The sequence below is a fragment of the Halichoeres trimaculatus genome, unplaced genomic scaffold (assembly GCF_033239565.1).
Source record: "Halichoeres trimaculatus isolate MK-OKI-2021-1 unplaced genomic scaffold, fHalTri1.1 fHalTri1_scaffold_13, whole genome shotgun sequence".
Lineage (NCBI taxonomy): Eukaryota > Metazoa > Chordata > Actinopteri > Labriformes > Labridae > Halichoeres > Halichoeres trimaculatus.
The window spans coordinates 18,122,493-18,146,867 of NW_027437191.1; the positions used below are offsets into that span (position 1 = coordinate 18,122,493).

A 24,375-nucleotide genomic window follows, 5' to 3' on the forward strand; every position below is an offset into this window, starting at 1 on the left:
TTGAGGTGTAGTTTACTTTACATTTGCTGAATCACCCGGTTGATAACACTTCTCAATCCGCTCCTCTAATTGGTTATTGCAGGTATTTTGTCGGAGGCCGTCCAATATGGGTTGGATACATAGACTGTGTATAGAGTGGACAGTGTGGCTCCGCCATTTATCATTGTACAGTTTTGAAGCCAAAATACCCCCATCACAGGCGCAGCCATTGTAGCAGTGGTGCAGCCAGAGTCTGCGCAGTAGAGACTGTGAGGGATTCTGGGTGAATCTCAGTGGAGCTGGGTGACAAAAACAATAATTATTATTTTTCTTTCGAGAGTCTAATCACTTCCTGACTCTACCTCCTGACATATTTTACAATCCCCGAAAAAAATACATGAGAACGTCAGCTGTCAATCATTGTTAAACGTTACATAAAGCCTTGTTTTTAACCTCGTATAACTAATGAAAACAAAACTTTTCAGAAAAAAGAGGACCTGAATACAAGACAGCCTAATTATATCTTCAAGCCACCACAACAATCGGACGTGAGAAACATTTCTACGAGGTGTATTAATTTTTTTAAGTTTGACCACAGCCCATCTGGAATGGCTGCAAAGCTGGATTCTTTAACCTTTACTGCAGCCAGCCACCAGAGGGAGCAGTTTTTGTGGCGACCTCACTTCGAGCCGAGCAAGATGACATCCATTTTTTTTTACAGTCTATGGTTGGATACAACAAACATGCTTAATATTTCTGATTTCAGTTGAGGGAGGCTTGAAGCCAACAAAAGTCTGGTTGACACCACACTTGAGGATTATTTTGACAATCTGTTACAACAAGCCACAAATAAGGTTACACCCCCAGATTCTTGAAGGAGGCACATTTGGCCCTAAATCTGTCCTAAAATTGTCTTGTGCACAGCTAGCCTTACCAAACAAGAATGAGTTGAGTTTGTGTCAATCCTCTTTACCAAAGTTAGAGTTCTTCAACCTTTAATCTTCTTGAAAAAGTGAGGACCTTAAAAAAACACATGATAAAACTTAGACATTATCAGACAACAGAGACATTATCCAAGTTCTCTCTATTCTCTGAGTTCTCATGCTGTCAGTATTGCATACACATCCAGTCATTAGTGATGAAAACAGACCATTTGTACTGATGCTGAAAAAAAATCAGTCAAATCGTGCATGTAGCTAACTCTATCGCCAAATGGGCCTTTCCATCGGTGCGTTAAGACTCATGTTCCCGTTTGTGTAATGACTTGACGTGCAAACAGGCCCAGGACTTGAGAACGGGCTCTACTCGGGGCAGTGACTTGGTCACTGGGTGCAGCCTTGGATTCTGTTATTTTGTACATTTCTCAATTTTTGTATCTCAAACTTGATCACAAAAATGGTCATACTAAACTCTTAAACCTGCTCAAGGTGATGAAGGTCTGATGTTCTGTGTACTTTCAGGTGTTGGGGATCCACCTGAACAAATGGCGGCTGGACCTGAAGCTGGGCATGTACGTACTCATCCTGTACGCCATCTTCCTCTGCTTCTCCATCATGATTGAGTACAACGTCTTCACCTTCGTCAACCTGCCCATGTGCATGGAGGAGTAGAGCACAGCAGCATGCCTCGGATACCAAAACCTCATCTCTCCCTCTAAGGAAAAAAATCCTCAACGTTTGTTTTTTCAATAAGACTGGACCTAACGGAGACTCTTTTTCTCCTCCCTTACGCTCTCGTCCTCGTAATCCTTTTTGTCCCAAGTATGACTCTCATTTCCTCAAGAGGCAGTACAAGCTGTAAGAGTGGACTCTGTTCTACGTCTGATTTGTCCTCTTGTCACACAGTGCCAGTCCTTAATGCCTATTGTTCAGGGCATTGCCTGTTATTGCAGTAAAAGTCTTTATTTCCTCTGTGGGCCTGTTAACTTTCTACCCATCTAGCATGCCTTTAGATGTCGGGGACCTCCAGAATCATAAGTGCCCCTGTCGAGTGGTGGTGTGTGTTTTCACTGTTTTCACATTGTAGATTTCCACACACTGTTTTTTTCCAAAGCTTTTTTTCCCCACAAACCAAGCCAGAGTCTGTGAAGAAAAGAAAAATCTCATGACTCCAACCAAAACGTCCACACATCGAGAACTCTCTTTGTAATCATTCCTCCAAGAATCTCCCCAGCACCCAAAGAAAAAGGTACACCCTTGAATTTTTTGGAGGAGGATTTTGTCCTCGGCAGCTCCCCTCCTCCAGCCTGGACCCAACTCCCCCTGGCATGGCCTTTGGCATCAGGGAGCAGAAACTGTTAGCGCTTCTTCTCCACCCTCTCTGACTCTTCCCTCATCTGCTTGATCAAATTGGCTTTGTTTCTTAAAAAAAAAAATAGACATTTTGTGACACTTTGTGTCAAAGCTGTCACAGTCTGGATCAGTTGACTGTGAGGGTGTTATGCATATGCAGCACGGCATAATGTAAACTTGTAAACACTTCTTTTGTTCTTTATTTTGTATTTATTTTTTCAAAACAAGGTTTTGTCTTGTATGACATGGGGAGGAGAGCGTGTTGTGAATATAAGACATGGCCTGTTTTTTTTTTCACTGATACAAATTGCACATAGAAATGCTTTTTCTTGCTCTGTGCTGTAAGGAGATTTGACCTCAGAGGGATGTCTGGCTGGTTGTGGTGACTTCCTCTCCAAGGTTTTTTTTTTTTTTTTTTCATTCAGTGATGGGTCAGTCCACTCTTCCCTTCGCACAACTTCAGAAAAAAAATGGCTCAAGATCTGTTGAACACATCTGATTTTTTTTCATCTCAAAGTGGCTTGTTCTCGTCTTGAGACAGCTCAGCAAGTTGTTCAACAAACAAAATGCAAAGTAACCGGACAGTTCTCCTCTCTGACTGTCTGCTATACCACTCTCTGACCGGTAGGGGGCACTGCAGCCTTTCTACCCAGGCCAGGGGTGCCAACCACAGCTGTCGGTTATCAGGGAAACTCAGAGATGGACAACTCCAGGAGGTGTCGATGGTGATGGTCTCTTGATTTTGAGTTACATGTAGATATTGCACTTTAACAGCCGTCCTCTCATTCTGAATCTACTAGTGCTTCCTTCTGTGCGTGTGTATTTTCAGTGTTTTAGTGCGACTGTGTGTGTGTGTGTGCCTGCGTGAAAGAGAACATTGTGTGTGATTGCGTGTGCGAGTGTGTGTGCTCAGTGTGGGCTCACGTTACGTTTTTCTCACTCCGGGCTCTCCGAACAGGCTGGAACCTTGTTAACACCATGAGCACACCCCGCCTCTGTCTGCAGTGCATGCTGGGACTTTTAAAACGCAGCTCCCTATACAGCACAGCGAAGAGAAATAAAAAAGGCTGAGGGCTCCTCAGTGTCTCTGTTGAAACCGCCCCGGCCCACTTTTACAAAAATCGGCAGCTACGAGCTACACTGCAATCCAGACATGTGACATCATGCAAAAATGCCTGCAAGGAGTCCACAAGCGAAGTGCAGAGACTACTGACTGAAACATTTGAGTGGGAAGTGTTTTATGTGTTGAAAAAATTCCTCTGCCACTCTGTCGGCAGCAGGATCTTGTATATGCAATCTCAATTTAAAGAATTCTATGTGACAGAGGGTCCTCCCGCAAGGTTGCCATAAAAAGACGGGGGGATCCCGCGGAGATGTGACGTCAATTTGTCTAGTAGTACTTGATGTGTGAGCTCACAGGTGTGTGTTTGTGACAGCTGAAGAACTGAGCCCAAAGTAAGGACTTTTTCTGGAACAGTGACTTTGAGGGAAGTCTGATTTCCCCTCCTGCACACTCTCCTTTTTCTCCTCTTTCTCTACTCTCAGCCCCTCTTGCACAAGGGCATTAACTCTCCACCATCCTGAGCTGAGGGAGCAGAGGGGCAGCAGGGAACACATGGATGGAGGGATGGTATTCACGCGGCGCCCCCAGGACATTGTTACATTTTGAGAAAACCTGGATGAGAGCAGTCTTCAAGGAATTTAAAAAACAGAAGGACCCCCTTAAGCTGCTTCTCTACAGGGGCCGTGTTTACTGGATGGGGGTGACCACACAGGGGCATGCTGAAGTACACCACCCTTCCTCCTTTGAACTTTTTCAGCAGGTTTTCTGTGCATACAGGACTTAAGTTTTGATCCAAGTGAAGGCAGGTCTTTGTTGTTAAGTTGATTCAGGATGTGCAGCGTTCTGTTGGAGATTAATTTCGGTGTATGTTTTTTGTTTCTGCTCTGTGTGGTCATGTCCCCGGTTGCCAGGTTTGACAGGACACACCACAACAGGGGGGACAACAACCCCTCCTCTCTTTCCTGTCCTCATCTTGACTACATCCTCAACAGTTGTCTGACTCTCATCTTTGTTACCAAGTCACTTTTTTGAAAGAGGAAAAAACATAACGGACTTCAAACGCCATACTTGTCGTAGCTCTGCATTAAATGCGATTGTATGGAAAAATCCTGTGTACAAAATAAGCGCACACACTTAAAAAACACACATTAGAAATGGTATTGAACACAAGGAGACTGGTATGTATTTCTTGATTGAATGCGACCTGATGCACTGTGAGCTCAATGTGACGTGGGAGTTGTTTGTCGAGAATAATAAATGATTAAAAAATATATTTAATGTAAAGTTAGTTGCTATAAAACATTACTGAGGACATCTGTATAACTTATATGAATGTATTGTCTTGCTATACTGGACATATCCAACCAATGCATTTTACTGTAAAGCAATAATGTGAAGAAAAAAAATAAAATGGCAAAATAATTCCTGTACATTTGTCTCAGAAGTTCTTGGATTGTTTGTGAAATGCACAAATTAAATGACTTCATTTGTACATGTACCTGCTGCTCATAGTTTTGCTTTTTCACCAGTATAGACTAACATTTGAAGGCAACTAAGGAGTATTTTGACTAATTTAATACTTAAAAGAGACAGACATCCAGGAAACTTACAAGTACTTTAGTATATCAGTTTGATCCTTTAGTTAGAGAAGTAATGAAAAGACACTTTTTAATCCAAAAATATCAGCTTTTATTTTTAACTGTAAAATTCAATGTTAGGAAACCTTTCCTTTAGATTGAGTACACTGCAAAAACTACAATCTAAGCAAGTGTTTTTTTAAGTAAGAGAAAAAGGTCTGATTAGATTTTATATGAGCCAAATTCACCAGACAAGACCAGAAAAACGTCTTATTTCAAGATATCAAAACACAAAATGAGGCTTGAGTTGCTCATTAAGAGTAAATAAAATCTACCAATCGAGCAAAAGAAATTTAACAGTTTTTTTGTGTTATGACGTTATTTCTAGAAACTTTAATTTCTTTTTGTACCCTTATAGCAGCAGTTTTTACTCTTAACAATCGATCCAGTTGTCTTCTTCAGGACCTGTCAGCTCATATTAAGTTTAATAAGATTTTTTTTTGGCAAAAAAGGGCACAAACACTTCAGCTTTTGCAGTTTACTTAAGTTTTGAAATCTAAAGGGGCTGTGAGGACTATTTGGAAAAGCTAGTGTTTTTCCAGGATAAAGACTCTATTGAAGTTTCCCATAAGCACTTTCTTCCAATGTTGTAAAGGTATGACTCTTAGCCTACCAAGGCATGTTTGTTTTGAAGCAAATAAATGGAAAGAAGATCTTTTTAACTCTACTTTTCTTCGTTCAAGACAAATTTTCACCAGATGCAACACAATGAGGTAATGTATTTATTAAGAGTTACACAAAGCTAGGTTTAAAACGTGCTAACTGGCAAACTCTATAAACTTAGTTTGTACCGTAGTTTAGTACCAGGGTAGGCTATATGTAGCTGTACTTAAAGCTTGGTGCTCTGAGACGTGTCTGTAACTTGTAAACAAGCAGAGCAAACATTATGGAAGCATATTGCATTCACTTGAAGAAAGAAAAAAACCAACTCAGGTTTTTCAGAGTAATTTATTCTTCAGTTTGTGTTTTGTGGTAATTAATTTTGTTTTTCTGATTAATATTTTTTTATTGGTTTGTTTTTTGTTATAATTATTTCAGTTTCAATGAGTATTTTTTTTGTGGTAATTAATTTTGTTTTTTTTTTCTGATTAATATTGTTTTATTGGTTTGTTTTTTGTTAAACTTTTTCTGTTTTTATGAGTAATTTTTTTGTGGTGATTAATTTTGATTTTCTGATTAATATTTTTTTATTGGTTTGTTTTTGTTATATTTTTTTCTGTTTTTCGTGGTAATTTTTTCCTCCTGTTTTTTGGAGTAATTTTTTTCCCCACACATCCACGGGAGTGTCTGCAGGTTGGAGGTTCTCACGGGATTTCGAAGTAGCTCGATACTTCAGTAGAAAAAATTACTCCTAAAAACAGGAGGAAAAAAATTACTCATAAAAACAGAAAAAATTGTAACAAAAAACAAACCAATAAAAAAAGATTAATCAGAAAAACAAAATTAATTACCACAAAATGGTAATTGGTAATTTCTTCAAGTGAATACAATACGCCTCCGTAAAATATAATCTCACTTTTAATTTTATTGATAGACTCTCAAGTTTGAACAGACCACTGGAGAACAACTGCTGCATGTATGAATATTGTCACAAACAATTTAGCTCATGTTTTAGTTTCTAGCCTGTGCTCCATCACTTTGCTTTTAGCTTTCTTCTGCTATTTTCTGACACTTAGGCTCAAGTGTCCACCAATACTACCAAATAAATCAAAGAAATTGTTTTCAGCAGAGAAAAACGCAGATATCTCTTCCCTTTGCTGAACTCCGTCGGCTGATGAAGTGTTGTCATATGGACTTCTATGTGCCGCAAATCATTCGGGTCCTGCCCACAGATACAGTGAAATAGCAGTTAGAAATAATCTATTGTGGTGCTGATAATCTCCTGACTGTTTATGGAGAATTTTTTTTTTGTAGTAGGTTTTTTTTTTTTTTTAATTTAATCTTGTTTTTTTTTTATCGTCTATGTCCTGTGCCTGTGTCTGCCTGCGTGATGATGTTCTGGTTGCATCGGGACGTTTCTGGGCGGTAAGCGTGGCTTTCTGAGCCAATCACAGCGCGCCCAGTGCGCACGTGACGTTACTCATTGATTAGCGAGTGGAAGAAGCTATCCTGAGCGGCTGCGATAGTGGACGTAGCACGGAGTAAGAGAACACAACCGAAGTGTAACAAAAAACCAAACAGAAAACGCTTTTTACTAAACGAGGGTGAAGCTTGGCTCGACTTTCAGTCACTTTCAGGAACTTGGAGAGCAGCTTGGGGCGAAGAGCGACGTGAGTTGGCATCCTGCTTTATCTAAAGCAGCTGTATAATGTGCTACAGTACATTTGTCACATTCAACCTGACAAAAAGAAACAAGTCCAAATTAACCTTCTGACGTCTTCACAACTCACTTATGAGTAATGGCGCATTTTAGTTGACAAAACAGTTATTTAATTTCGTTATAGTATTTTTTCTTAGATCACCCAGCCCTACGTGCATAACTTAATGCCACTGAGCCAACATGGTTAGTTTAAGGTCTAGTTCCATCCTGGTTTGGGGTTGAGTTATGGCTCGGGTCGGGGTTTTGGCGATTCAAACTTCATCATACCGAGTAAATTAACAGTATTAATTATCTCTCACAAATACCTTACTCTAAAAATAGTCTTATCTGTAATTTATTCTGATTCAGATTTAATTAACAGAAAGTAAAACACCAGAGGACAAACTCAGACCTGCTGACTCAAAGTGTTTCTTTCCTCAAAGCAGAAGCCAGACGACACAGTGCTGCTTTAACAGTTTTGATATGAGCAGCTTAAGATATGTAATAAATCTTTCTTGGTGAAATGACCCTTAAGGTAAAGTTAATGAGTTTGATGTACTCCCTCAGGTTTCTATGTCCCATCAGCAGTGAGTAAATCCATTTAAAGAGGACTACTTTATATCTCCTCTCAAAAACTCTTTAATATGTAACAGCCGTATTATTCTTACTTTACTGCAACCTTGTGCTTTTATTTCGCCGCACTGGTTTTCCTTCATTAAAATATGTAATGATTTTTAATTAAAGCTACTCTATCATCTGATTCTCACTCAGTCATTGCTTCCAGAGATAGCATGCAACAATACCTTTAATTTTGAAGATATGAGTGAAATTAGATTGCAAATAAATCATCTGCCACTTGGTTGAAGCATCCCTGAAAAGACTGTCTGAATGAATGAGTCCCACTTATGATTCTGCTGCAACAGTGTCTATTTCCCCCTCAGAGAATGATGAATAATGATTTATCGGTCCTTACTTGAAACATGTCTTGTGTGATAATCAAACTGGAGAGCGTTGTAGGCTTCTTATCCAGACAGGATGATTGCAAACGATTTGTTATTTATAGAGGCGGCTGGCGGCGTGTGAAGAGTCCTCGGAGGGGCGAGTGTTTGGATGATGAATCTTGGCTCATCAGTGCAGGTAGGTACCAGTAGGGGGCAATGTTGCAACAGGATTCATCTTCCAGTGTTACAGACAAACTTTATTACAGCTCAGGATGAAATGAAAATGGAGCTCCTTCACCCATGTGAATAAGACTCTGGCAGTGTGTGATTTAAAGTTTTAAACATCAAACTGTGACAGAGTCAAACCAGGACAGCAATGAATGCTTTCTATAAAATTTCCTACACCAAAACAAACAGCTAAAACTGAACAACACACTGCAGATGATTTATTAATGATGGATGTCTATATCCCTCATCAGACAGCAGACAGGAAGCCATCTGCTGAGACCAGCATGGCCCATACAAGCTACTGGTTCTTCTCCCTAATGAGCCAAGCTCTTGGCTGTCGCGCACCAGTTAACAAGCTCCTCTGTCAGCCGTGATCTTGTGCATTGATGAGTCTTTTCTCTGCCCCCTAACAAGCCCGTATGGGCAGCTACTGCAGGTCTCTCGTGAACGCCAGCTTAGCTTCCCCTCCACTGTTTGTTGTGCCACATTTAGAGACAAGGCCCACGCATCCTGGCCTCGACAAACACAGCACCGTAATCCCGCTTTGAAAAGTTGTTTATCTGTTCGCCCTACCGCCCTCGCAGATGCAGTTTGGGGACATTTTCTTTTAGTTTGTGCCTTTGCTGTTTTTTTTTTACACCATTTGGCTGTATGTGTAAATTGCCTCAGTGCAGTGATGGATGGTGAGGAAACTGGGTTGCTGCTGCTGCTGCTGCTGCTTGCTGCACCCCTTCATAAGGGCACCCTGTGCTGCTGAACATTAGGTGCGAGGGTCGCCCCCTCGTCTTTAACCACAGGTTTGAGTTGGCTTCATCTACAGCACCCTGACATTATCTGCTGAACTTTGACTGCTCTTCTTTTTTCGGTGTTAGCTCACAGAAATAGAAAAAGGAAAGTTTCCTGCACTTTTATCTTGTATTTCTTATTTTTACCGACACCATTTGTTACATAGTAGCTACCTGAAATTTCTTCTTCCTACTCAACTCTGAGTTGGAAACAGGAAAACTGAGATTGTGAAAATATGCATTAAACTGAATTGCAACAGCAACATCTTTGCCTTGTTGCTTCAGAATTCCTTTTTTGTCAGAGACAGATAGTGAGACCATAAAGCCACAGAGGCATCTTTAATGCTGGATACACATCGGAACTCTTAGTACCTTTATTTGCATCAGTGCTTTGTCTCTGTAGAAATTAAAGTTTTGTTTTTCTCTTTGAGTCAAAGTTGTTTTGAGTCTTTTTTGGTTAAGTTCTTTGAAGTTGTAGATTTTTCTTGGAAGCTATGTGTATCATTGTAGTCTGTGGTTGTTTTGGTCTCTTTATGTATACTTTTGTTTAAAATCTTTTAGGGTGTTTGTGGTCTGTTTTGTTAGTCTTCAATTTTTTTTTACTACTGTTATGCTTTGTTTCATGAGTCACTGATTCTCCTGGGTCGTCTTTGATGTCTTTTTTACATCACTCTGCATCTCTTCTTTGTTTGTTTCTCTTTAAGGTTGTTTTGGGTCTCTTCAGTTGTGCCATGTTTACCCTTGGTTTTTGTGCCCTTTTTTGGTAGTTTTTCATGTCTCTGTGGTTGTTTGTGTAGCCATTTTTGTTTACTTTTAGCTGTTTTGTCAAGCTTTGATGTTTTTATGTCTCTTTGTGGTCAATGACTTCTCTAAATATTTTGTTTTCTTTATTTTTTCTTCTTCTATGTATCTTTTTTGTTTTGTGTCTCCTGTCTACTTTTTGTGCCTGTTTTGGGTATTTTTTATGGTTGATTTGTGTTTCTGAGTAGTTTTTGACACCCTTCTTGTTTGTTTATCTTTGGGTAACTTTAAAGTTGTGTCCCCTGTAAGGTTCTTTGATGTATCTTGATAATGTGATACTTTTCTGTGTTCATAATTCTGTTTTCTTAATTCTTACCTTTAGCTCTCGAAAGTCACTTTTTGTAGGTTGTATGTATAGGAGTTGTTTGTGTATCTTTGATTGTTTTGGGTCTTTTTGTAGTTGATTGTAGTTAAAGGTCCCATGTTATGCAAAAATCCCTTTATTAAGTATTTTAGTGAAATTTGTGGGTCTTTGGCTTTCCTCCCAGCCCACAAAATGTGATATTTAATGACAAAACCTGGAATTAGTAGTGCTTGTGAATGTTAAATCCTGACCTAAAACGAGCTGTTTGGATTTTGGGGATTTGCCAGTGATTCCCTTTTTTGACCAATCAGGAGCAAGTCTGATCTGATTGGTCCATCAGAGCAGATACCCCCAAACCCCTCTCTGCCCACTCCCCTGTCCAGCAGCGGGGAGGAGAATGCCAAAGCTGAAGAGCCATCACTGCTTTGTTTTTGGCTGTAAACAGACACATAGTTCCACGCACAAGCTTCCCATCTCAGAAGAAGACAAGACTAAGTGGCTAGAGTTCATTTATCAAGGAAATGTGCCAGCTACACTCAGTAAAACTGTCCATGTGTGTGCTGGTCACTTCATGGTCGACTGCTTTTCCAACTTTGGACAGTACAACAGAAGGCCAGCGAATAGACTGGTCCTGAATCCAGGCACATTACCAACCATCCGCCAACAAACCTGGGACCCTGGAAATGTGAGTATTTTAAATGCTGTTTGCTGTGGAGCTGATGTCAGAGCTTTTCCTCAGTGTCCCCCCTGCCTCTGTGTTAGCTTCAGGATGCTAACTGTAGCTGCGGTTAGCCTGTTGTTTTAGCCTGTAACGTTACGGTAAATGAGCTTCACTGTTTTCTAAACATTGTGCACTCGGAGTTCGTGGCACCGCTCTCAGTGACGCAGAAGAGCGGGGCGGTGTCAGTGGTTGTCCATTCATATATGAACGTCACGCCCACTAAATCAGAGCGTTCTGAACAGAGGGGCTATGAGAGCCTGGAAACAATGCTGCTGTGCTTGATTTATTGGCTTTTTGGACCAAAACATGTTACTACCATTTCATGAAGACATCAATGATCCATATTAAACTGCAGAAAAGGAGCAGAATATCAGACCTTTAAAGGTTGTTCTACCAAATTGTGAATGTTCATTGCACTTCAGCACTCAAGTGGCTTTTCATTGACTCCCACCCAAAAAAGAGTCATTACAAAGTTTAAGCTGAATTTTTTCTCCATCCTGTTGACAAAAAATATTTGATTTTTTTTTAAAACTGTCATGCAATCTGTTGTATCTTTCTTTTGGCAACATGCTGCAGCAGCTTGGTGCCTTGTTGGCGTCAGTCTGTTAAGATGGTGACATGCTTCCCACCAAGGTTCTGGGTTTATGGGTAATAGTGTTTCTTAGAGCAGTAGTGCCAAATAACTCCGGCTTGGAAACAGGATTGTATTCTTCCGTCTGCTTAGCACAGACTGCGAAAGGCTCTGTATGATTGTCAACCCAAGAATGATGAAACTATTTTTCTAAAATTCAACATCTCAGACATTCTAACGCTTTTGTCAAACAGTGTGTGGAGTAGATGGATTTGTACTGAGTTGAATTAATACAAATTTCAATAGGCTTATTTGTGAGCTTCATTATCAACAGTGCTCTTGTCAAGTTGCATCTTTTCATTGGTTTTCTAAACAAACAGGCCCTTTTTAAGTTTGTGCCTTACCTCTTTTTTTTTTTTTTTTTTTTTTAATTTAACAGCCAAGACACTAACAACCCACTAGCTGAGATCATTTAAAGTCCCTGACTTACAGTCCACAGTTCTTAAGCAGTTCACTGTGACCTTTTCTGGGTGCTTAAAATCACTGCATATTTTTATAACTGGATCAAATTAGAATGAGTGGAATAATGATGAGGAGGGTGACATTATCAGACCTGGTACCTGTGGTCACTGGCTGTTTTTAGGCCCTTTTTAACACCTCAGGCTGTATTGACGCCCTTTTAATGATAGCATAGGGATTAAACATGAAACTCAGAGGACAGTCAGCTGTTTCCACCACGCACAAAGCATGATGCATCCTCAGCTTGCAATTATGTTTATACGCTGATGACAGTCAGCTCCCCTGTGCATTGTGGCTCAGTGATTAAGTCGTTCTACATACGTTATCTATCTCATCCAGTAACACAACCCCTTCTTATCTTTGTATATGTATGAATATTAAGCAGTAAACCCTGATGACGCTAGCTGCATTCAGCAGAGGCTGATAGTCCTGCTAACTGAATCCTGCACTGAGCCTGTTCAGCTGGGTTGCATGTGCATTAAGCTATATATCGGTGAATGCTGTGTTGGCTTTCATGTTTGGCTATTCCACTGACATAAATCATTTCAAGGAAGAACACATTTGTGTTGGCAAGAGTCCAGGATTTGCATTTACTGCATTCATTGTGGCCTGATGTATAGATCTTCACTTAGGATCATATCTAATTTGAAATTTAAACAGTAAAACTGGACCAGATATACTGCTCAGCTTCCTGTATATGTCATAATCATTACTCATTGTGCTGCTTTTCTTAATTAAAATGGCCTGCATCCTCCATTGTAGGTTGAGTTTATTTTGTCAAACTATGTAGATGGTTAAATAATGTAACACTAGGGATGGGTACCTTTCACAGTTTTAATGATACTGATTCCCAGTACCTGGATATTGGTATCGATACTCAACTGTACCAATTTTCGTTACTTATGTTTGCGTGTATGTGGCAATAAATATTAATTTGTTAAATCATAAAATCTCATTTTTTTCAGTTAAACATATGTATTTCTCAACATGTTAACTTGCATTGCTGTTTTCATGTCCACCATTTAATATCGCCTACACCTCTGCTCTCTTACAGTCACAAGAATGCGTCAGGTACCTGAACATGCTACCGTTTGATTTTACCTGAATCGGTACTGGAGACAAAATTTAGTCATCATCTATAAAATTCGGTACTCATCCCTATATGTCACTACTATTTAAATCAGGGGTCACCAACATTGTGCCCGTGAGCATCTGGGTGCCATCAAGAACCACTTAAGATGCCCGCGAGGCATGATCCAAAAAGTTGCAGTGGTCACAATGGAGCTCCTTATAACCATCATTGTTGTGTAAATCATTTATAATAAATGTGAAATAATTAACATTGACCTGTGAGCAGTCTCTTTGCGTAGTATTACCACTTCTACTTTGATTAATGTTATTAAAAAGTGATTTGTGCAATTTTGTTCAGATAAGTAGCCCTTCATGCCACTTATTTCCAGTGAGGTAACCCACGGTCTAAAAGATGTTGGTGACCCCTGATTTAAATATACCCATTTTATAGATTTATATCTTCTAACTTAGTTTCTGTATTAACTTTCAATATTTCCTTGTAACATAAGTACAAGTTATTCCAATTAATTAGAAATAGAAATAGAAATAGAAATAGAGAATACTTTATTTATCCCCGAGGGGAAATTCAGGAGTCACCGCAGCATTTAAGAAAACAAAAGTAAGAAGGGGTATAGAAAGTGCAAAAATTAATGAATATATTTATATAAGTTAACATATAAAGGCCTCAAACACCAAGGTCTGACCAAAAGTTCTACCCCTGACAGGCTGCCAGTAACCTTGCAGAGCAGATGGACCTGCCTGATTCAGTTTCTGAACTCCTGCAGGTCGATCTTGTCAGGCTCCATTGACCAACGAATTCACTCGGCTAAATTCTGACCGGCCCAATCAGGGAAGAGAGGCAGGAGCTGTGGGAGCAGATGTGACGTAAGCAGACTTTCGTTTGTCAGCGTTCCTTGATTCTTAAGTTAAATTCACAAAAACGGAAGCTGTCGTCCAACGCCTTTTTCACAGCTGTTTCTTGTGATCCAGTAGTTGTTCATCTATTGTTTCTTAGAAGCATCGGCTCACATAAGCTACGTCATACCGTGGCTTGATGTGGATTGGTCCGTGGTGAGTGTGTTAATCAGAACGGTTGTCCAATCACCAGCTGCAGATTTTTTTTTAAAGTCCCGCCTCTGCAAACAAATCGGAAGAGCTGCTACCCAGATGGACTTGTGAAATAATTCCGTGGCGGAAACTGTTTATCTAGCGTGTCAGGTTAGGCTGGCAGAGGATGCGCCGATAAAAAGGGAAAGGGGTTTGTGGAGCTGTATAGAAACAGAGACAGGTGACAGAGCAACTGTTTTTCACTTCAAAACAAAACACAGGGGGACAACGACGGCAGATGTGGTGGGGCGGGTACAGGCGGAGGACAAAGGCAGACAATGGCAGACAATGGCGGGGAAATTGCGATGTGTGAGATGGAGGATGATGGTAGATGACGGACAAAGTTGGTGGGATTGCTGAGGGGAGATGGCCAGTGCAGAGGACAATGGAGGGCGATGTCCTTCCACAGCTCCTGTAGGATGAAATTATCATTATTTGAAGCCTTCAGTAACCCAAAGCTACTTATACTTTATAAATACACAATTTACCTATTTTCAGTTCAGTTTTCAGTGAAAATGACTGAAACTTAAACATTAAGGTGGATAACGCTTTCTTGCTGACCACGTACTGCCTGTTATTTCCATCTGTCTGCATTGAGATCTATATCTCTGCTCTCTGCACAGCTATGCTCCTGTGTGCTATCCCTGGCTGCACATCCATCGGTGAAGATGACAGCTTGTCAGACTTCAATTTTCTAACTGCTGTGCATTCAGAGAGACACCGGACTGCACTTTTGGTGAGCCGTGGAGGAGTCATGCCTGTCAGTCCCCTTATATCCTCCACCCATTTCCCTCAGGACCCATTCCCCAACTTGGTCCAGAGGGTCAAGTAATAAGAAATACAAGTATTTAAAAGTCAGCATCCAGAGACTGTAATTAAAGATTTCTAGATGCTGAAGTTTCTTTTTCTGCTCTGGTTCAAAGTCAGACGGCTATGGTTTGACTGTGCAACATAATCTGTGAGTGTTGCCATGGTTTAGTCTGATTGATGCATGTCAATCAAAACAGCTGCTGTGCCCACGTAATCTGGAAAAGTGGTCTTAGCTTTTCCTGTTGTTTTCTCTCAGATTTTCTCTAGTTTTGATATTCAACATGAACTTTTGACATATCAGCCAACCAGAAAATTTAACATTGGAGATCTATAAAACTTCTCACATATGTGTGTAAAATACTACCTTTCCTTGTCTAGTTTAAGTTTCAAAGTCCAAAAATGCACCAAGAAGTCATAAAAAGGTCTGTCTCAAGGCTCTGGAGCAACTCTAATAATCGTAACATTTTGAATTCTTACGAGCATCAAAGTCATATTTATGAGTTCTGCTTTTTGGCATACTTCTTATGCTCATTTGGTGTCCTTTCAGTGCCAAAATGCTATCAGATGTAGGATAAAGATAAGAGGGCATGAGTTATAGCAAGCCAACTTTGAACATCCTTTTTAATGTGTGGCTTTCCTGAACTGCTGCTCTGCAATAACTGTAATACAGACCTGTGAGAGGGGGGATCTTAAGCTGCAGAAATGTAATCTCTCTTTTGACTGAAGGTTACTGTTTCCTAACCAGGCCTTCAATGAACAACAAATGTGTTTCAGTTTTTTGATAGACGCTCAGTCAAGAGTGATTTCCATATAGATTACTGTGCACGGTGGGTAGTAGAGTTGAAATGGTGTGTGGCCAACAATGTGATTACGACGGGAGAACAGAGACGTCGGCTAACGAGTGTGGAGCGGAGGCAGAGTAAGTGAGTGGACGAACTCCTACAAGTCAGCAAATCTAGATGTGGGCAGAAAGAGAGGCTGTAAGAGTGGAAACAGCACGGTAGTTTGATAGTTTTTGATTCAGTCATGCTTTGACTAAGTGCTTCAGGAAGTCCTGGATAAATCTCAGGCAGAAAGAAAAAGCCACTCCTACTGACCATTTCATATCAAGGGAGAACAATTACATACCTGATTCACATTCCTGTTGATTTATGGATGAATCCGTCGCTCACTGGGTCTCAGGAAGGTGATCTGTCACACAGGCAGCCACAGGTCATTTATTCTATTCCCAAGCTTGCCATTTGGTTCTCCTTTTTCTGCCACATAGACTGACAAGATTTATTCAGAGAATGCTGGGTAATGCTGTAAGCCTAACAATGAGCTGTGATCCAGACCACAACAGGGATTTGGTCCCAGTCTCAGCAATAAAGACTTTAAAGAAAACCATGGACTTGTTCTGTAGCTCTTATTCATACAGGGGGCATTTTTTAATTAAATGTTGGATCTCTCTGCCTTTTCTTTGAACAAAAAAAAAACTGCAGAGTGTAATGTTTGGACAGCGTAAGAGAGATTTAATAATGTGAGTTGCAGCGGAAAGCCAACCGGGCCATTAGCTGTCAGCAGAGGCTCCAGATACTCACATTTCTGTCACATCACTAAGCTGCCTCAATGGTTCTGTCGGAGTTAAACATAACACAAAGTGTCATTTCGATGTTTAGAGTTATTGCCTATTTACGTTTGATAAATCACTTTGTGGTGCATGAGGTGTGTAATTAGATTTTTTTGTAACCTACTTGAGTAAAATCTAGATAAACTGCTGTCTCTGCTAACAAGACAGCTCTACACACAAATGTATACTTGGCTGTAAAACTGTAAGATGACAAATGCTGAGGGATTATCTGTTAGGGGAGACAGCTGATTGACAGTCAACAGTGTAATGGCAATATTTGAATTAATGTGGATTTACTCGTACAAAGCTAAATCAACATTATTCTGTTACAGCAGAGGGATCCACATCACATTATGTCATCATGCAACAGTGGTGTTGTCCTTGTTTGATGTGCTTTTGAAAGTCGTTAACACAGTTTTATTTTTTGAACCCTGTGATTTAAAACTGCAAAAGTGATGCCAATATGTTATGGCTTATCCAGATCATATTAAATCAATCTGCAGTGTAGAGCCTGGCACATTTCCTCTGTTGCCTGTTTACACTGTGGCAAAGATATTATCGTGTTTTTTTTAAACTTTTGGCTTCATTATTTCAGCTAGGATTTAAAACAAAACAAAACAAAACAAAACAAAACAAAACAAAACAAAAACAAAGGACTTCTTCTGGCACTAGATGGCAGCACCTGCAGCCAAACAAACTTGATGTACTTTCTTGCACTTACAAAGGTTTTTCCCTTTGGTCTAAATTGTTGCTTGTGTTGTACACCCCTTTGGACAAAAGCATCTGCTAAATTAAATTGTAGAATTGAACCTATGGCTTTGGTCCCAGTCCAAATGTGATAAACAGCTTCTCATTGCCATCACCATCTCAGGCAACAAGATAGAGCATCAGCATTGGTCATGACAAAAATATAACAGCTTTTTACCATCTTTACCAGGAGTGCTTCTCCGTTAGTTTGGTGCTACAGTATTTACATTGAGTCATTTAGCATAACATCTGCCAGCCTTTGATACTTAAGCTGTTTCAGATAAGTAAAAGAAGCTAAACTCCAGAAGTTAACATTAGTTGGGCAACAGCTAACAATGATGTATAGTGGCCAAAGTACAAGAACTAGAACAAAATAGACCAAATAACAACGAACAAAGAGACATGATGAATAATGCAGCTACGAGCTAACGTCAGGCTAACTTTAGCTAACATTAGAGAAAAATCCAAACCGTCCATCAGACTGCAGTGGCATTTTAGTGTAGAGCCCGACCGATATGGGATTTTTGAGGCCGATGTCGATACCAATATTGGGGGCAAAAAGAAGCCAATATCTGATATATAGGCCGATATTCGATATATCAGCTGATATCCGATATATCGGCTGACATATGTAATAAATTCATTGATATACACAGGATAAATACTGTTTATGAACACAAATTATTACTAGCTATTAAAAAGTTCCATCTTCCATTTAATGCATGGGACTAAACTAGATTTTAAGAAACAATGTAGCTGCTTTCAAAACATGCAATAAATACAATTACAACAAAGTACATTGAAACATTTTCAAAAATTATTTCAACCAAAACAATAACTTGTGAATTTATAAGCCCAGGTTAATCCTGCATGGCGTTATGAAGTGAGACGCTGTGTAGTAGCCTTATATTAATTAACACACAGGAGCAGGAGCGACAGAATCTCTGCGGAGCAAATTTTTTTTTTATAAATTTACATATAAAATTACATTTTGGCCGATGTTGATTAATCGGTGACAGGCTATAATCGGCCCGATTAATTGGCCGGGCTCTGGTTTAGTGTTAAAGTTAACTTTGTATTGCTTTCCAGAATCCTGACAAAATGTTGCCTTAAATACCGAGGCCTTTCTGCAAAACAAATGGAAACATCCTTGATAGTTTTGTGGCTTAAGAAAGGGTAACAAATATACTTCATGGCCCAGCCTCTCAGGATAGCTTGTGCTGGAGTTGGATGTATCCCATGAGTACTGCTTGACCATTTTTAAACGTTGAATCTCATAAAACCTCAAAAACAAACAAACAAAACTTTTTGCTCTGCTTCTCAATGGACACCCAGACAGAGAATGTCTGAGTGTATGAGAATGGCTATGCACACTGTGATTGGCTCATCGCGTTTGAGGGCGGGACTTAGCCAGAAGTCAATTGCAGAATGCCCATTCAGCATTGTTACATTAAACCCATGTTTAAAACATTGGAGAGTGTAACACCTCTTTTTTAATGTAGATGAGAGTCAACACATGACAGATGTTTAACATCACCATTAGGTAGTGTTTGTGTTTAAAAAGGTGTATTCAGAGCTACATACAGTGTTAAAGTGTTGTGCCAGTGGCAAAATGGTTAAATAAAGTATAAGTAAAGTAAATAAGAAAAGAGAAACCACTTAAAACACATAACTTTATAAACCAATTCTACAGCCATTAGGTTATTTTTCCTTCTGCAGCTATAGATTTGATAAGGATTTCCACAGCGTAACTCTCCTGTGAATATCTCAGGAACTTTACTGTCAGAGTTATCCCATACTTTTCTATCTCACACCTCTGTAATTAGGCCTTTTGGTGAAGTGTAGCAGTGAGACAGGAGCTGAGCTGAAAACTGGCAGCCAGAATGAACTGGATATGCCCAGGGAGATACGCCTAAGAAATATTTAATACTCCACTGGCAAGAGCAATCAATATGTTTCAACTGAAGAGATTCCAAGAGGAGATTAGTACATATGCTGGAAACCCCCAACTGATCCTAACCACCATTTCAATTATTGTTTTTATTTTCATTTTTTTGAAGCAACTATGGAAGTACCCAGTTTCTAAATGAGGAATATACTGTTTCACATAATTTGTCAACCAAGCACAATTTTATTGGAATATAACAAACAAAATACTGCATTTTCTGTGACTATGCAGCTAACAGCCCTGCTGCATTTGGTCATTTTCTGTAGTTTCACCCCTCTGAGGGGACAACATAAACTAGAGAAGTTGCATTTCCTTGCAGCAAATGCGTTGAAATGCTGAAGCTGGAAAAGTTTGAATAAAAGTGGAAAAAGCTAAAAATATAAAATAAAGGAAAGAAAAAATGGCAAGAGAAATGAGGAAAATACAATGAGTGGATAAAGAAAGTGGATACAGTGGAAATGTAAATCAGCGTTTAAAAGTTAAAATAAATAAATACAAAGAGAGAAACTGAACAGTGAAATCTTAAAAAATGTAGAAGAAAGCAGAAATCTATGACTAATGTGTTAATGGTATGATGAGAATAGGACCAGTTTAATGTGTGAACAGAGTCTCTAGTCTGCAAAAGGTAGAAGCAGTTGAAGTTGAAGGAGTTGCAGTGGATCAGGAGATTATTTCAGTCTCTGTTTTTAATGGTAAAATGTTTTAAATAAAGTTTAATCATTTAAAGGTTAGAAAAAAGGGTAAAGATGTAAACTAGAGCTGAAAATGTGGAATGGAGAGAGGAAGTAGGAGAAATAGGGGAAAAAACAGTACAGAGATTAATGCAGCACTAGTAAGAAGAAAGGAAGAAAGAAGAAGAAAAAGTAGCAGTTTGAGAATTATAAGGTGTGGGAAAAAGCTGAATTGATAGTGGAGCATCTAAGGGGGAGGTATGGTATTATAAGTAACTGAAGTACATGTGTGTCTTTGTTCCTGGATGTTTTGATTACCTAGTATTAACAGCTGTGTGTGATGAAAGGTTGTCATGTTTGAATCTTCTGTCGCCTTGTGTGTGTGTGTGTGTGTGTGTGTGTGTGTGTGTGTGTGTTTACGTGTGTGTGTGTGTGTGTGTGTGTGTGTGTGTGTGTTTACGTGTGTATGTGTGTGTGTGTGTGTGTGTGTGTGTGTGTGTGTGTGTGTGTGTGTGTGTGTGTGTGTGTGTGTGTGTGTTGGTGTGTGTGTATTTGTGTGTGTGTGTTTGGGATGGCTGTATGCGTTCGTGTAAGACAGTTTGGGTTGGCTGTTTAGGCATTATAAAGAAACATATGTGTTTCTCTGTCCTTCAAAGACCTAATTTAAAGCAGAAGGACAAGAGGCGACTGGAAAAACTGGTGAAGAGAGCTAGCTCTGTGGTTGGATCCAGTTTGGACTCACTGGAGGCTGTGGTGGAAAGGTATACACAGAAGAAAGTGGAGGCCATCATCCGTCACTCTGATCACCCACTTCACAACATCATAGTCCAGAGGATCAGCAGCAGGGGACGCCTTACCTCTGTGCGCTGCAGGACCGAGAGGTTCCGAAGATCATTCCTCCCTGCAGCCATCAGAGTGTACAATTCTCTGCTTGGAAGAGTGCCCAAACAACTTGAATTTCCCTCCGGGGATTAATAAAGTATGACTTATCTTATCTTATCTTATCTTAATCAGTGATTATCCACAGCTGTGTGGTTACCATGGTGATCTTGCTGATGTCATAATGAGTGTGAAACGGCAGTTGAACTTTGGAACTCCTTTGTATCCACTGATCTTAAGCTGGATTTTTGGGCTAGACATAGGGCCGAACAAACTGCATTTATGCTGAAACCCTAAGGGCTAGAAGAAAAACAAAAACATTGTGAGAATCTGGAGACTCTGATGAACAAGATGATATGCTTTACAAGATGATAGGATTAAAACTGACCGCAGGAGGGTGATGTATAAAAGTAGTTAGGAATCAAGTTGATGAGAAATATTGGTCAGATTTTAACATTACTTCAGATTACAGGGATGTGACGGTTTCTCTCACACTGAGGCGTTTTTTGGCAAAACAGTACATTTTTTTGCTAAAATACTCCCTTTGTAAGAAGCAGGAGCCTTCAGTGAACCTTTTTATGTACTTTTTATTTTTCTGCTGTGAAGATTTTGGAAGTTATGACAATTCGATCAAGATTCGCACAACCTTACTGCAGCAGCCTCTCCCACTCTATTTGAAAACATTCCGCAGTCTAGCAGCTTCGATTTCAGGGCAAAGTGGGAAAAGTTTATGTTGCTTGAAGAGTGAAATCTCAAAAACAGTAAAAGCTGTTGAAGAGCAGATAAAAACCTGAAGAGTGGAAAGATAGCTGAACATTTTAAAGTTTAATTGAAGTCTGTAAGTGGAAGTAAGCTGAAGATAGAGCTTGTTAAAGTTGAAGGAGATTTAAAGGAAGGAGCTGACATTTCCCATCTGTTTAACATAGAGAAATTTTTTTGGAAAAAGCTGAATAAATAAAAAAGTTTAATAGTTAGAAAAGTGAAAAGATATAGCACACATGTCCTAAACAAGCTGAATAGTTTAAAAGTTGAACGGTGAAAATCGGACAAAATTTGAAGGCTGTGAAAAGGTCCAAAAAACGTACGGAAGAATAAGAAGAAGAAGAAGTAGTGGAACTAGAGAAATTGCATTTCCTTGCAGGAAATGCGTTGAAATGCTGAAGCTGAAGAAATGAAAATGCTAGTGGAAAAAGCTGAAAATGTGAAAGAAAACAGCTAAATAGTTGAACAAAGTATGAACTGAGAATTTGGACATCACATTATCAAGTCTGCAAAAAGTAGAAGCAGTTGAAGTTGAAGGAGTTTTAGTGGATCAGCAGATTATTTTAGTGTCTGTCTTTGCTGGTAAAATTGTTTTTAATAAAGTTTAATGATTTAAAGGTTAAAAACGGCTATAGATGTGATGCAGAACTGAAAACGTGGAATTGAGAGAATTAGAAGTAGCAGAAAAGAAGTACAGAGGTTAATGTAGCACCAATATTAGAAGAAGTAGTAGTAATTTAAAAAGAGAAATCAGAAATCTATGACTAATGTGTAAATAGCATAAAGGATAATAGGACCAGTTTAATGTGTAAACAGAGTCTCAAATCAAAGTCTGCAGAAGGTAGAAGCAGTTCAAGTTGAAGGACTTTAAGTGCAGTGTTTGCCAATCCTGGTCATGGGGACCCCCTGCCCTGCATGTTATTTATGTTCCTGTCTCCAATACACCTGATTCAAATGATCAGCTCATCATCAAGCTCTGCTCAAGCCTGATAACGAGCCATTCATTTGAATCAGGTGTGCTGCAGAGGGGTAACATCTAAAATATGCTGGGCAGGGGGTCCCAAGGACCATGATTTGGCCCTTTAATTTAGTGGATCAGCAGATTATTTCAGTCTCTGCTTTTGATGGTAAAAGGTTTTTAATAAAGTTAAATCATTTAAATGTAAAGAAAAGGATTGCGATGTGAACCAGAGCTGAAAATGTGGAATTGAGAGAAGAAGAAGTAGCAGAAATAGGGGGGAAGTACAGAGGTTAATGTAGCACTAGTATTAGAAGAAGGAGTAGTAATTCAGAAGTAAGAAATCAGAAATCTATGACTAATGTGTAAATAGCATAAAGGATAATAGGGACAGTTTAATGTGTGAACAGAGTCTCAAATCAAAGTCTGCAGAAGGTGGAAGCAGTTGAAGTTGAAGGAGTTGCAGTGGATCAGGAGATTATTTTAGTGTCTGTCTTTGTTGGTAAAATTGTTTAAATAAAGTTTTAAAAAGGCTAAAGATGTGAAGCAGAGCTGAAAATGTGGAATGGACAGATTAACAATTAGCAGAAATTGGAAAAAATACAGAGGTTTATGAAGCACTAATATTAGGAGAAGAAGCAGTAGTTTGACAAGTAAAAGCTGTGGAATAAATTGTATGAATAGTGGAGCATGAGGATTAATTCAAAGGGGGAGGTATGGTATTTTAAGTAACTGAAGTAGTGATGGAAATATCACTGCATGTAAAGGTCTGGGATGTGTGAGGGACAGAAAGAGCACACACACATGTGTGTCTTTGTTCCTAAATGTTTTGATGAGTTAGTATAAACAGCTGCATGAGATGAAAGGTTTAATAGATATAGTGGAAATGTAAATCATCCTAACACAGTTAAAATAAAAGTATAAAAATAAGAGAAAGATCAAACAGTGAAATCTTCAAAAATGTAGAAGAAAGCAGAAATCTATGACTAATGTGTAAATAGGATTAAGGGTAAAAGGGCCAGTTTAATGTGTTAATGAGGTCTTTAAGTCAAAGTCTGCAGAAGGTAGAAGCAGTTGAAGCTGAATGACTTGCAGTGGATCAGGAGATTATTTGAGTCTCTGTTTTTTGTCAATAAAATGTTTTAAATAAAGTTTAATCATTTGAAATGTTTAAAAAAAGGGGGTTAAGATATGAACCAGAGCTGACAGTGTGGAATGGAGAGAAGAAGTAGGAGAAATAGGGGACAAAACAGTACAGAGATTAATGTAGCACTAGTAATAGAAGAAAAAGTAGCAGTTTGAGAATCATAATGTGTGGGAAAAAGTTGTATGAATAGTGGAGCATGTAGATTAAGTCAAAGGGGGAGGTATGGTATTACAAGTAACTGTAGTACATGTGTGTCTTTGTTCCTGGATGTTTTGATGAGCTAGTAAAAACAGCTGCATGAGATCAAAGGTTGTCAAGGAGACATGCAATTAAGCTGCAGCTGCAGAACTTTGCCCTGCTCATGTGTTACTCTGAGCATTTTGTGGTGAAGCAAGAGTCTGAATCTTCTGTCATCTTGCCAAAACCGTGAGGGCTAGAATAAAAATAAACACACCATAAGAACCACAAGATCCTGGGGAAGCTGAAGGTGCAACGTTCATGTATGAAGATGCAGAACTGTGTCATTG

The 24,375-nt window shown here is 39.3% G+C and overlaps 1 protein-coding gene across 2 annotated transcripts in view; it reads left to right on the forward strand.

The window, feature by feature from the left end:
* Positions 1-2,625, forward strand: part of slc24a4b (solute carrier family 24 member 4b) — a 47,309-nt gene extending 44,684 nt beyond the window's left edge. For both annotated transcript variants that reach the window (XM_074684649.1, XM_074684650.1), the window contains exon 17: positions 1,440-2,625. In XM_074684649.1, coding sequence (XP_074540750.1) covers positions 1,440-1,589 — 150 coding nt within the window. In that variant the 3' untranslated portion in view covers positions 1,590-2,625. The remainder of the gene's footprint in view (positions 1-1,439) is intronic.
* Positions 2,626-24,375: the final 21,750 nt, after the last annotated feature.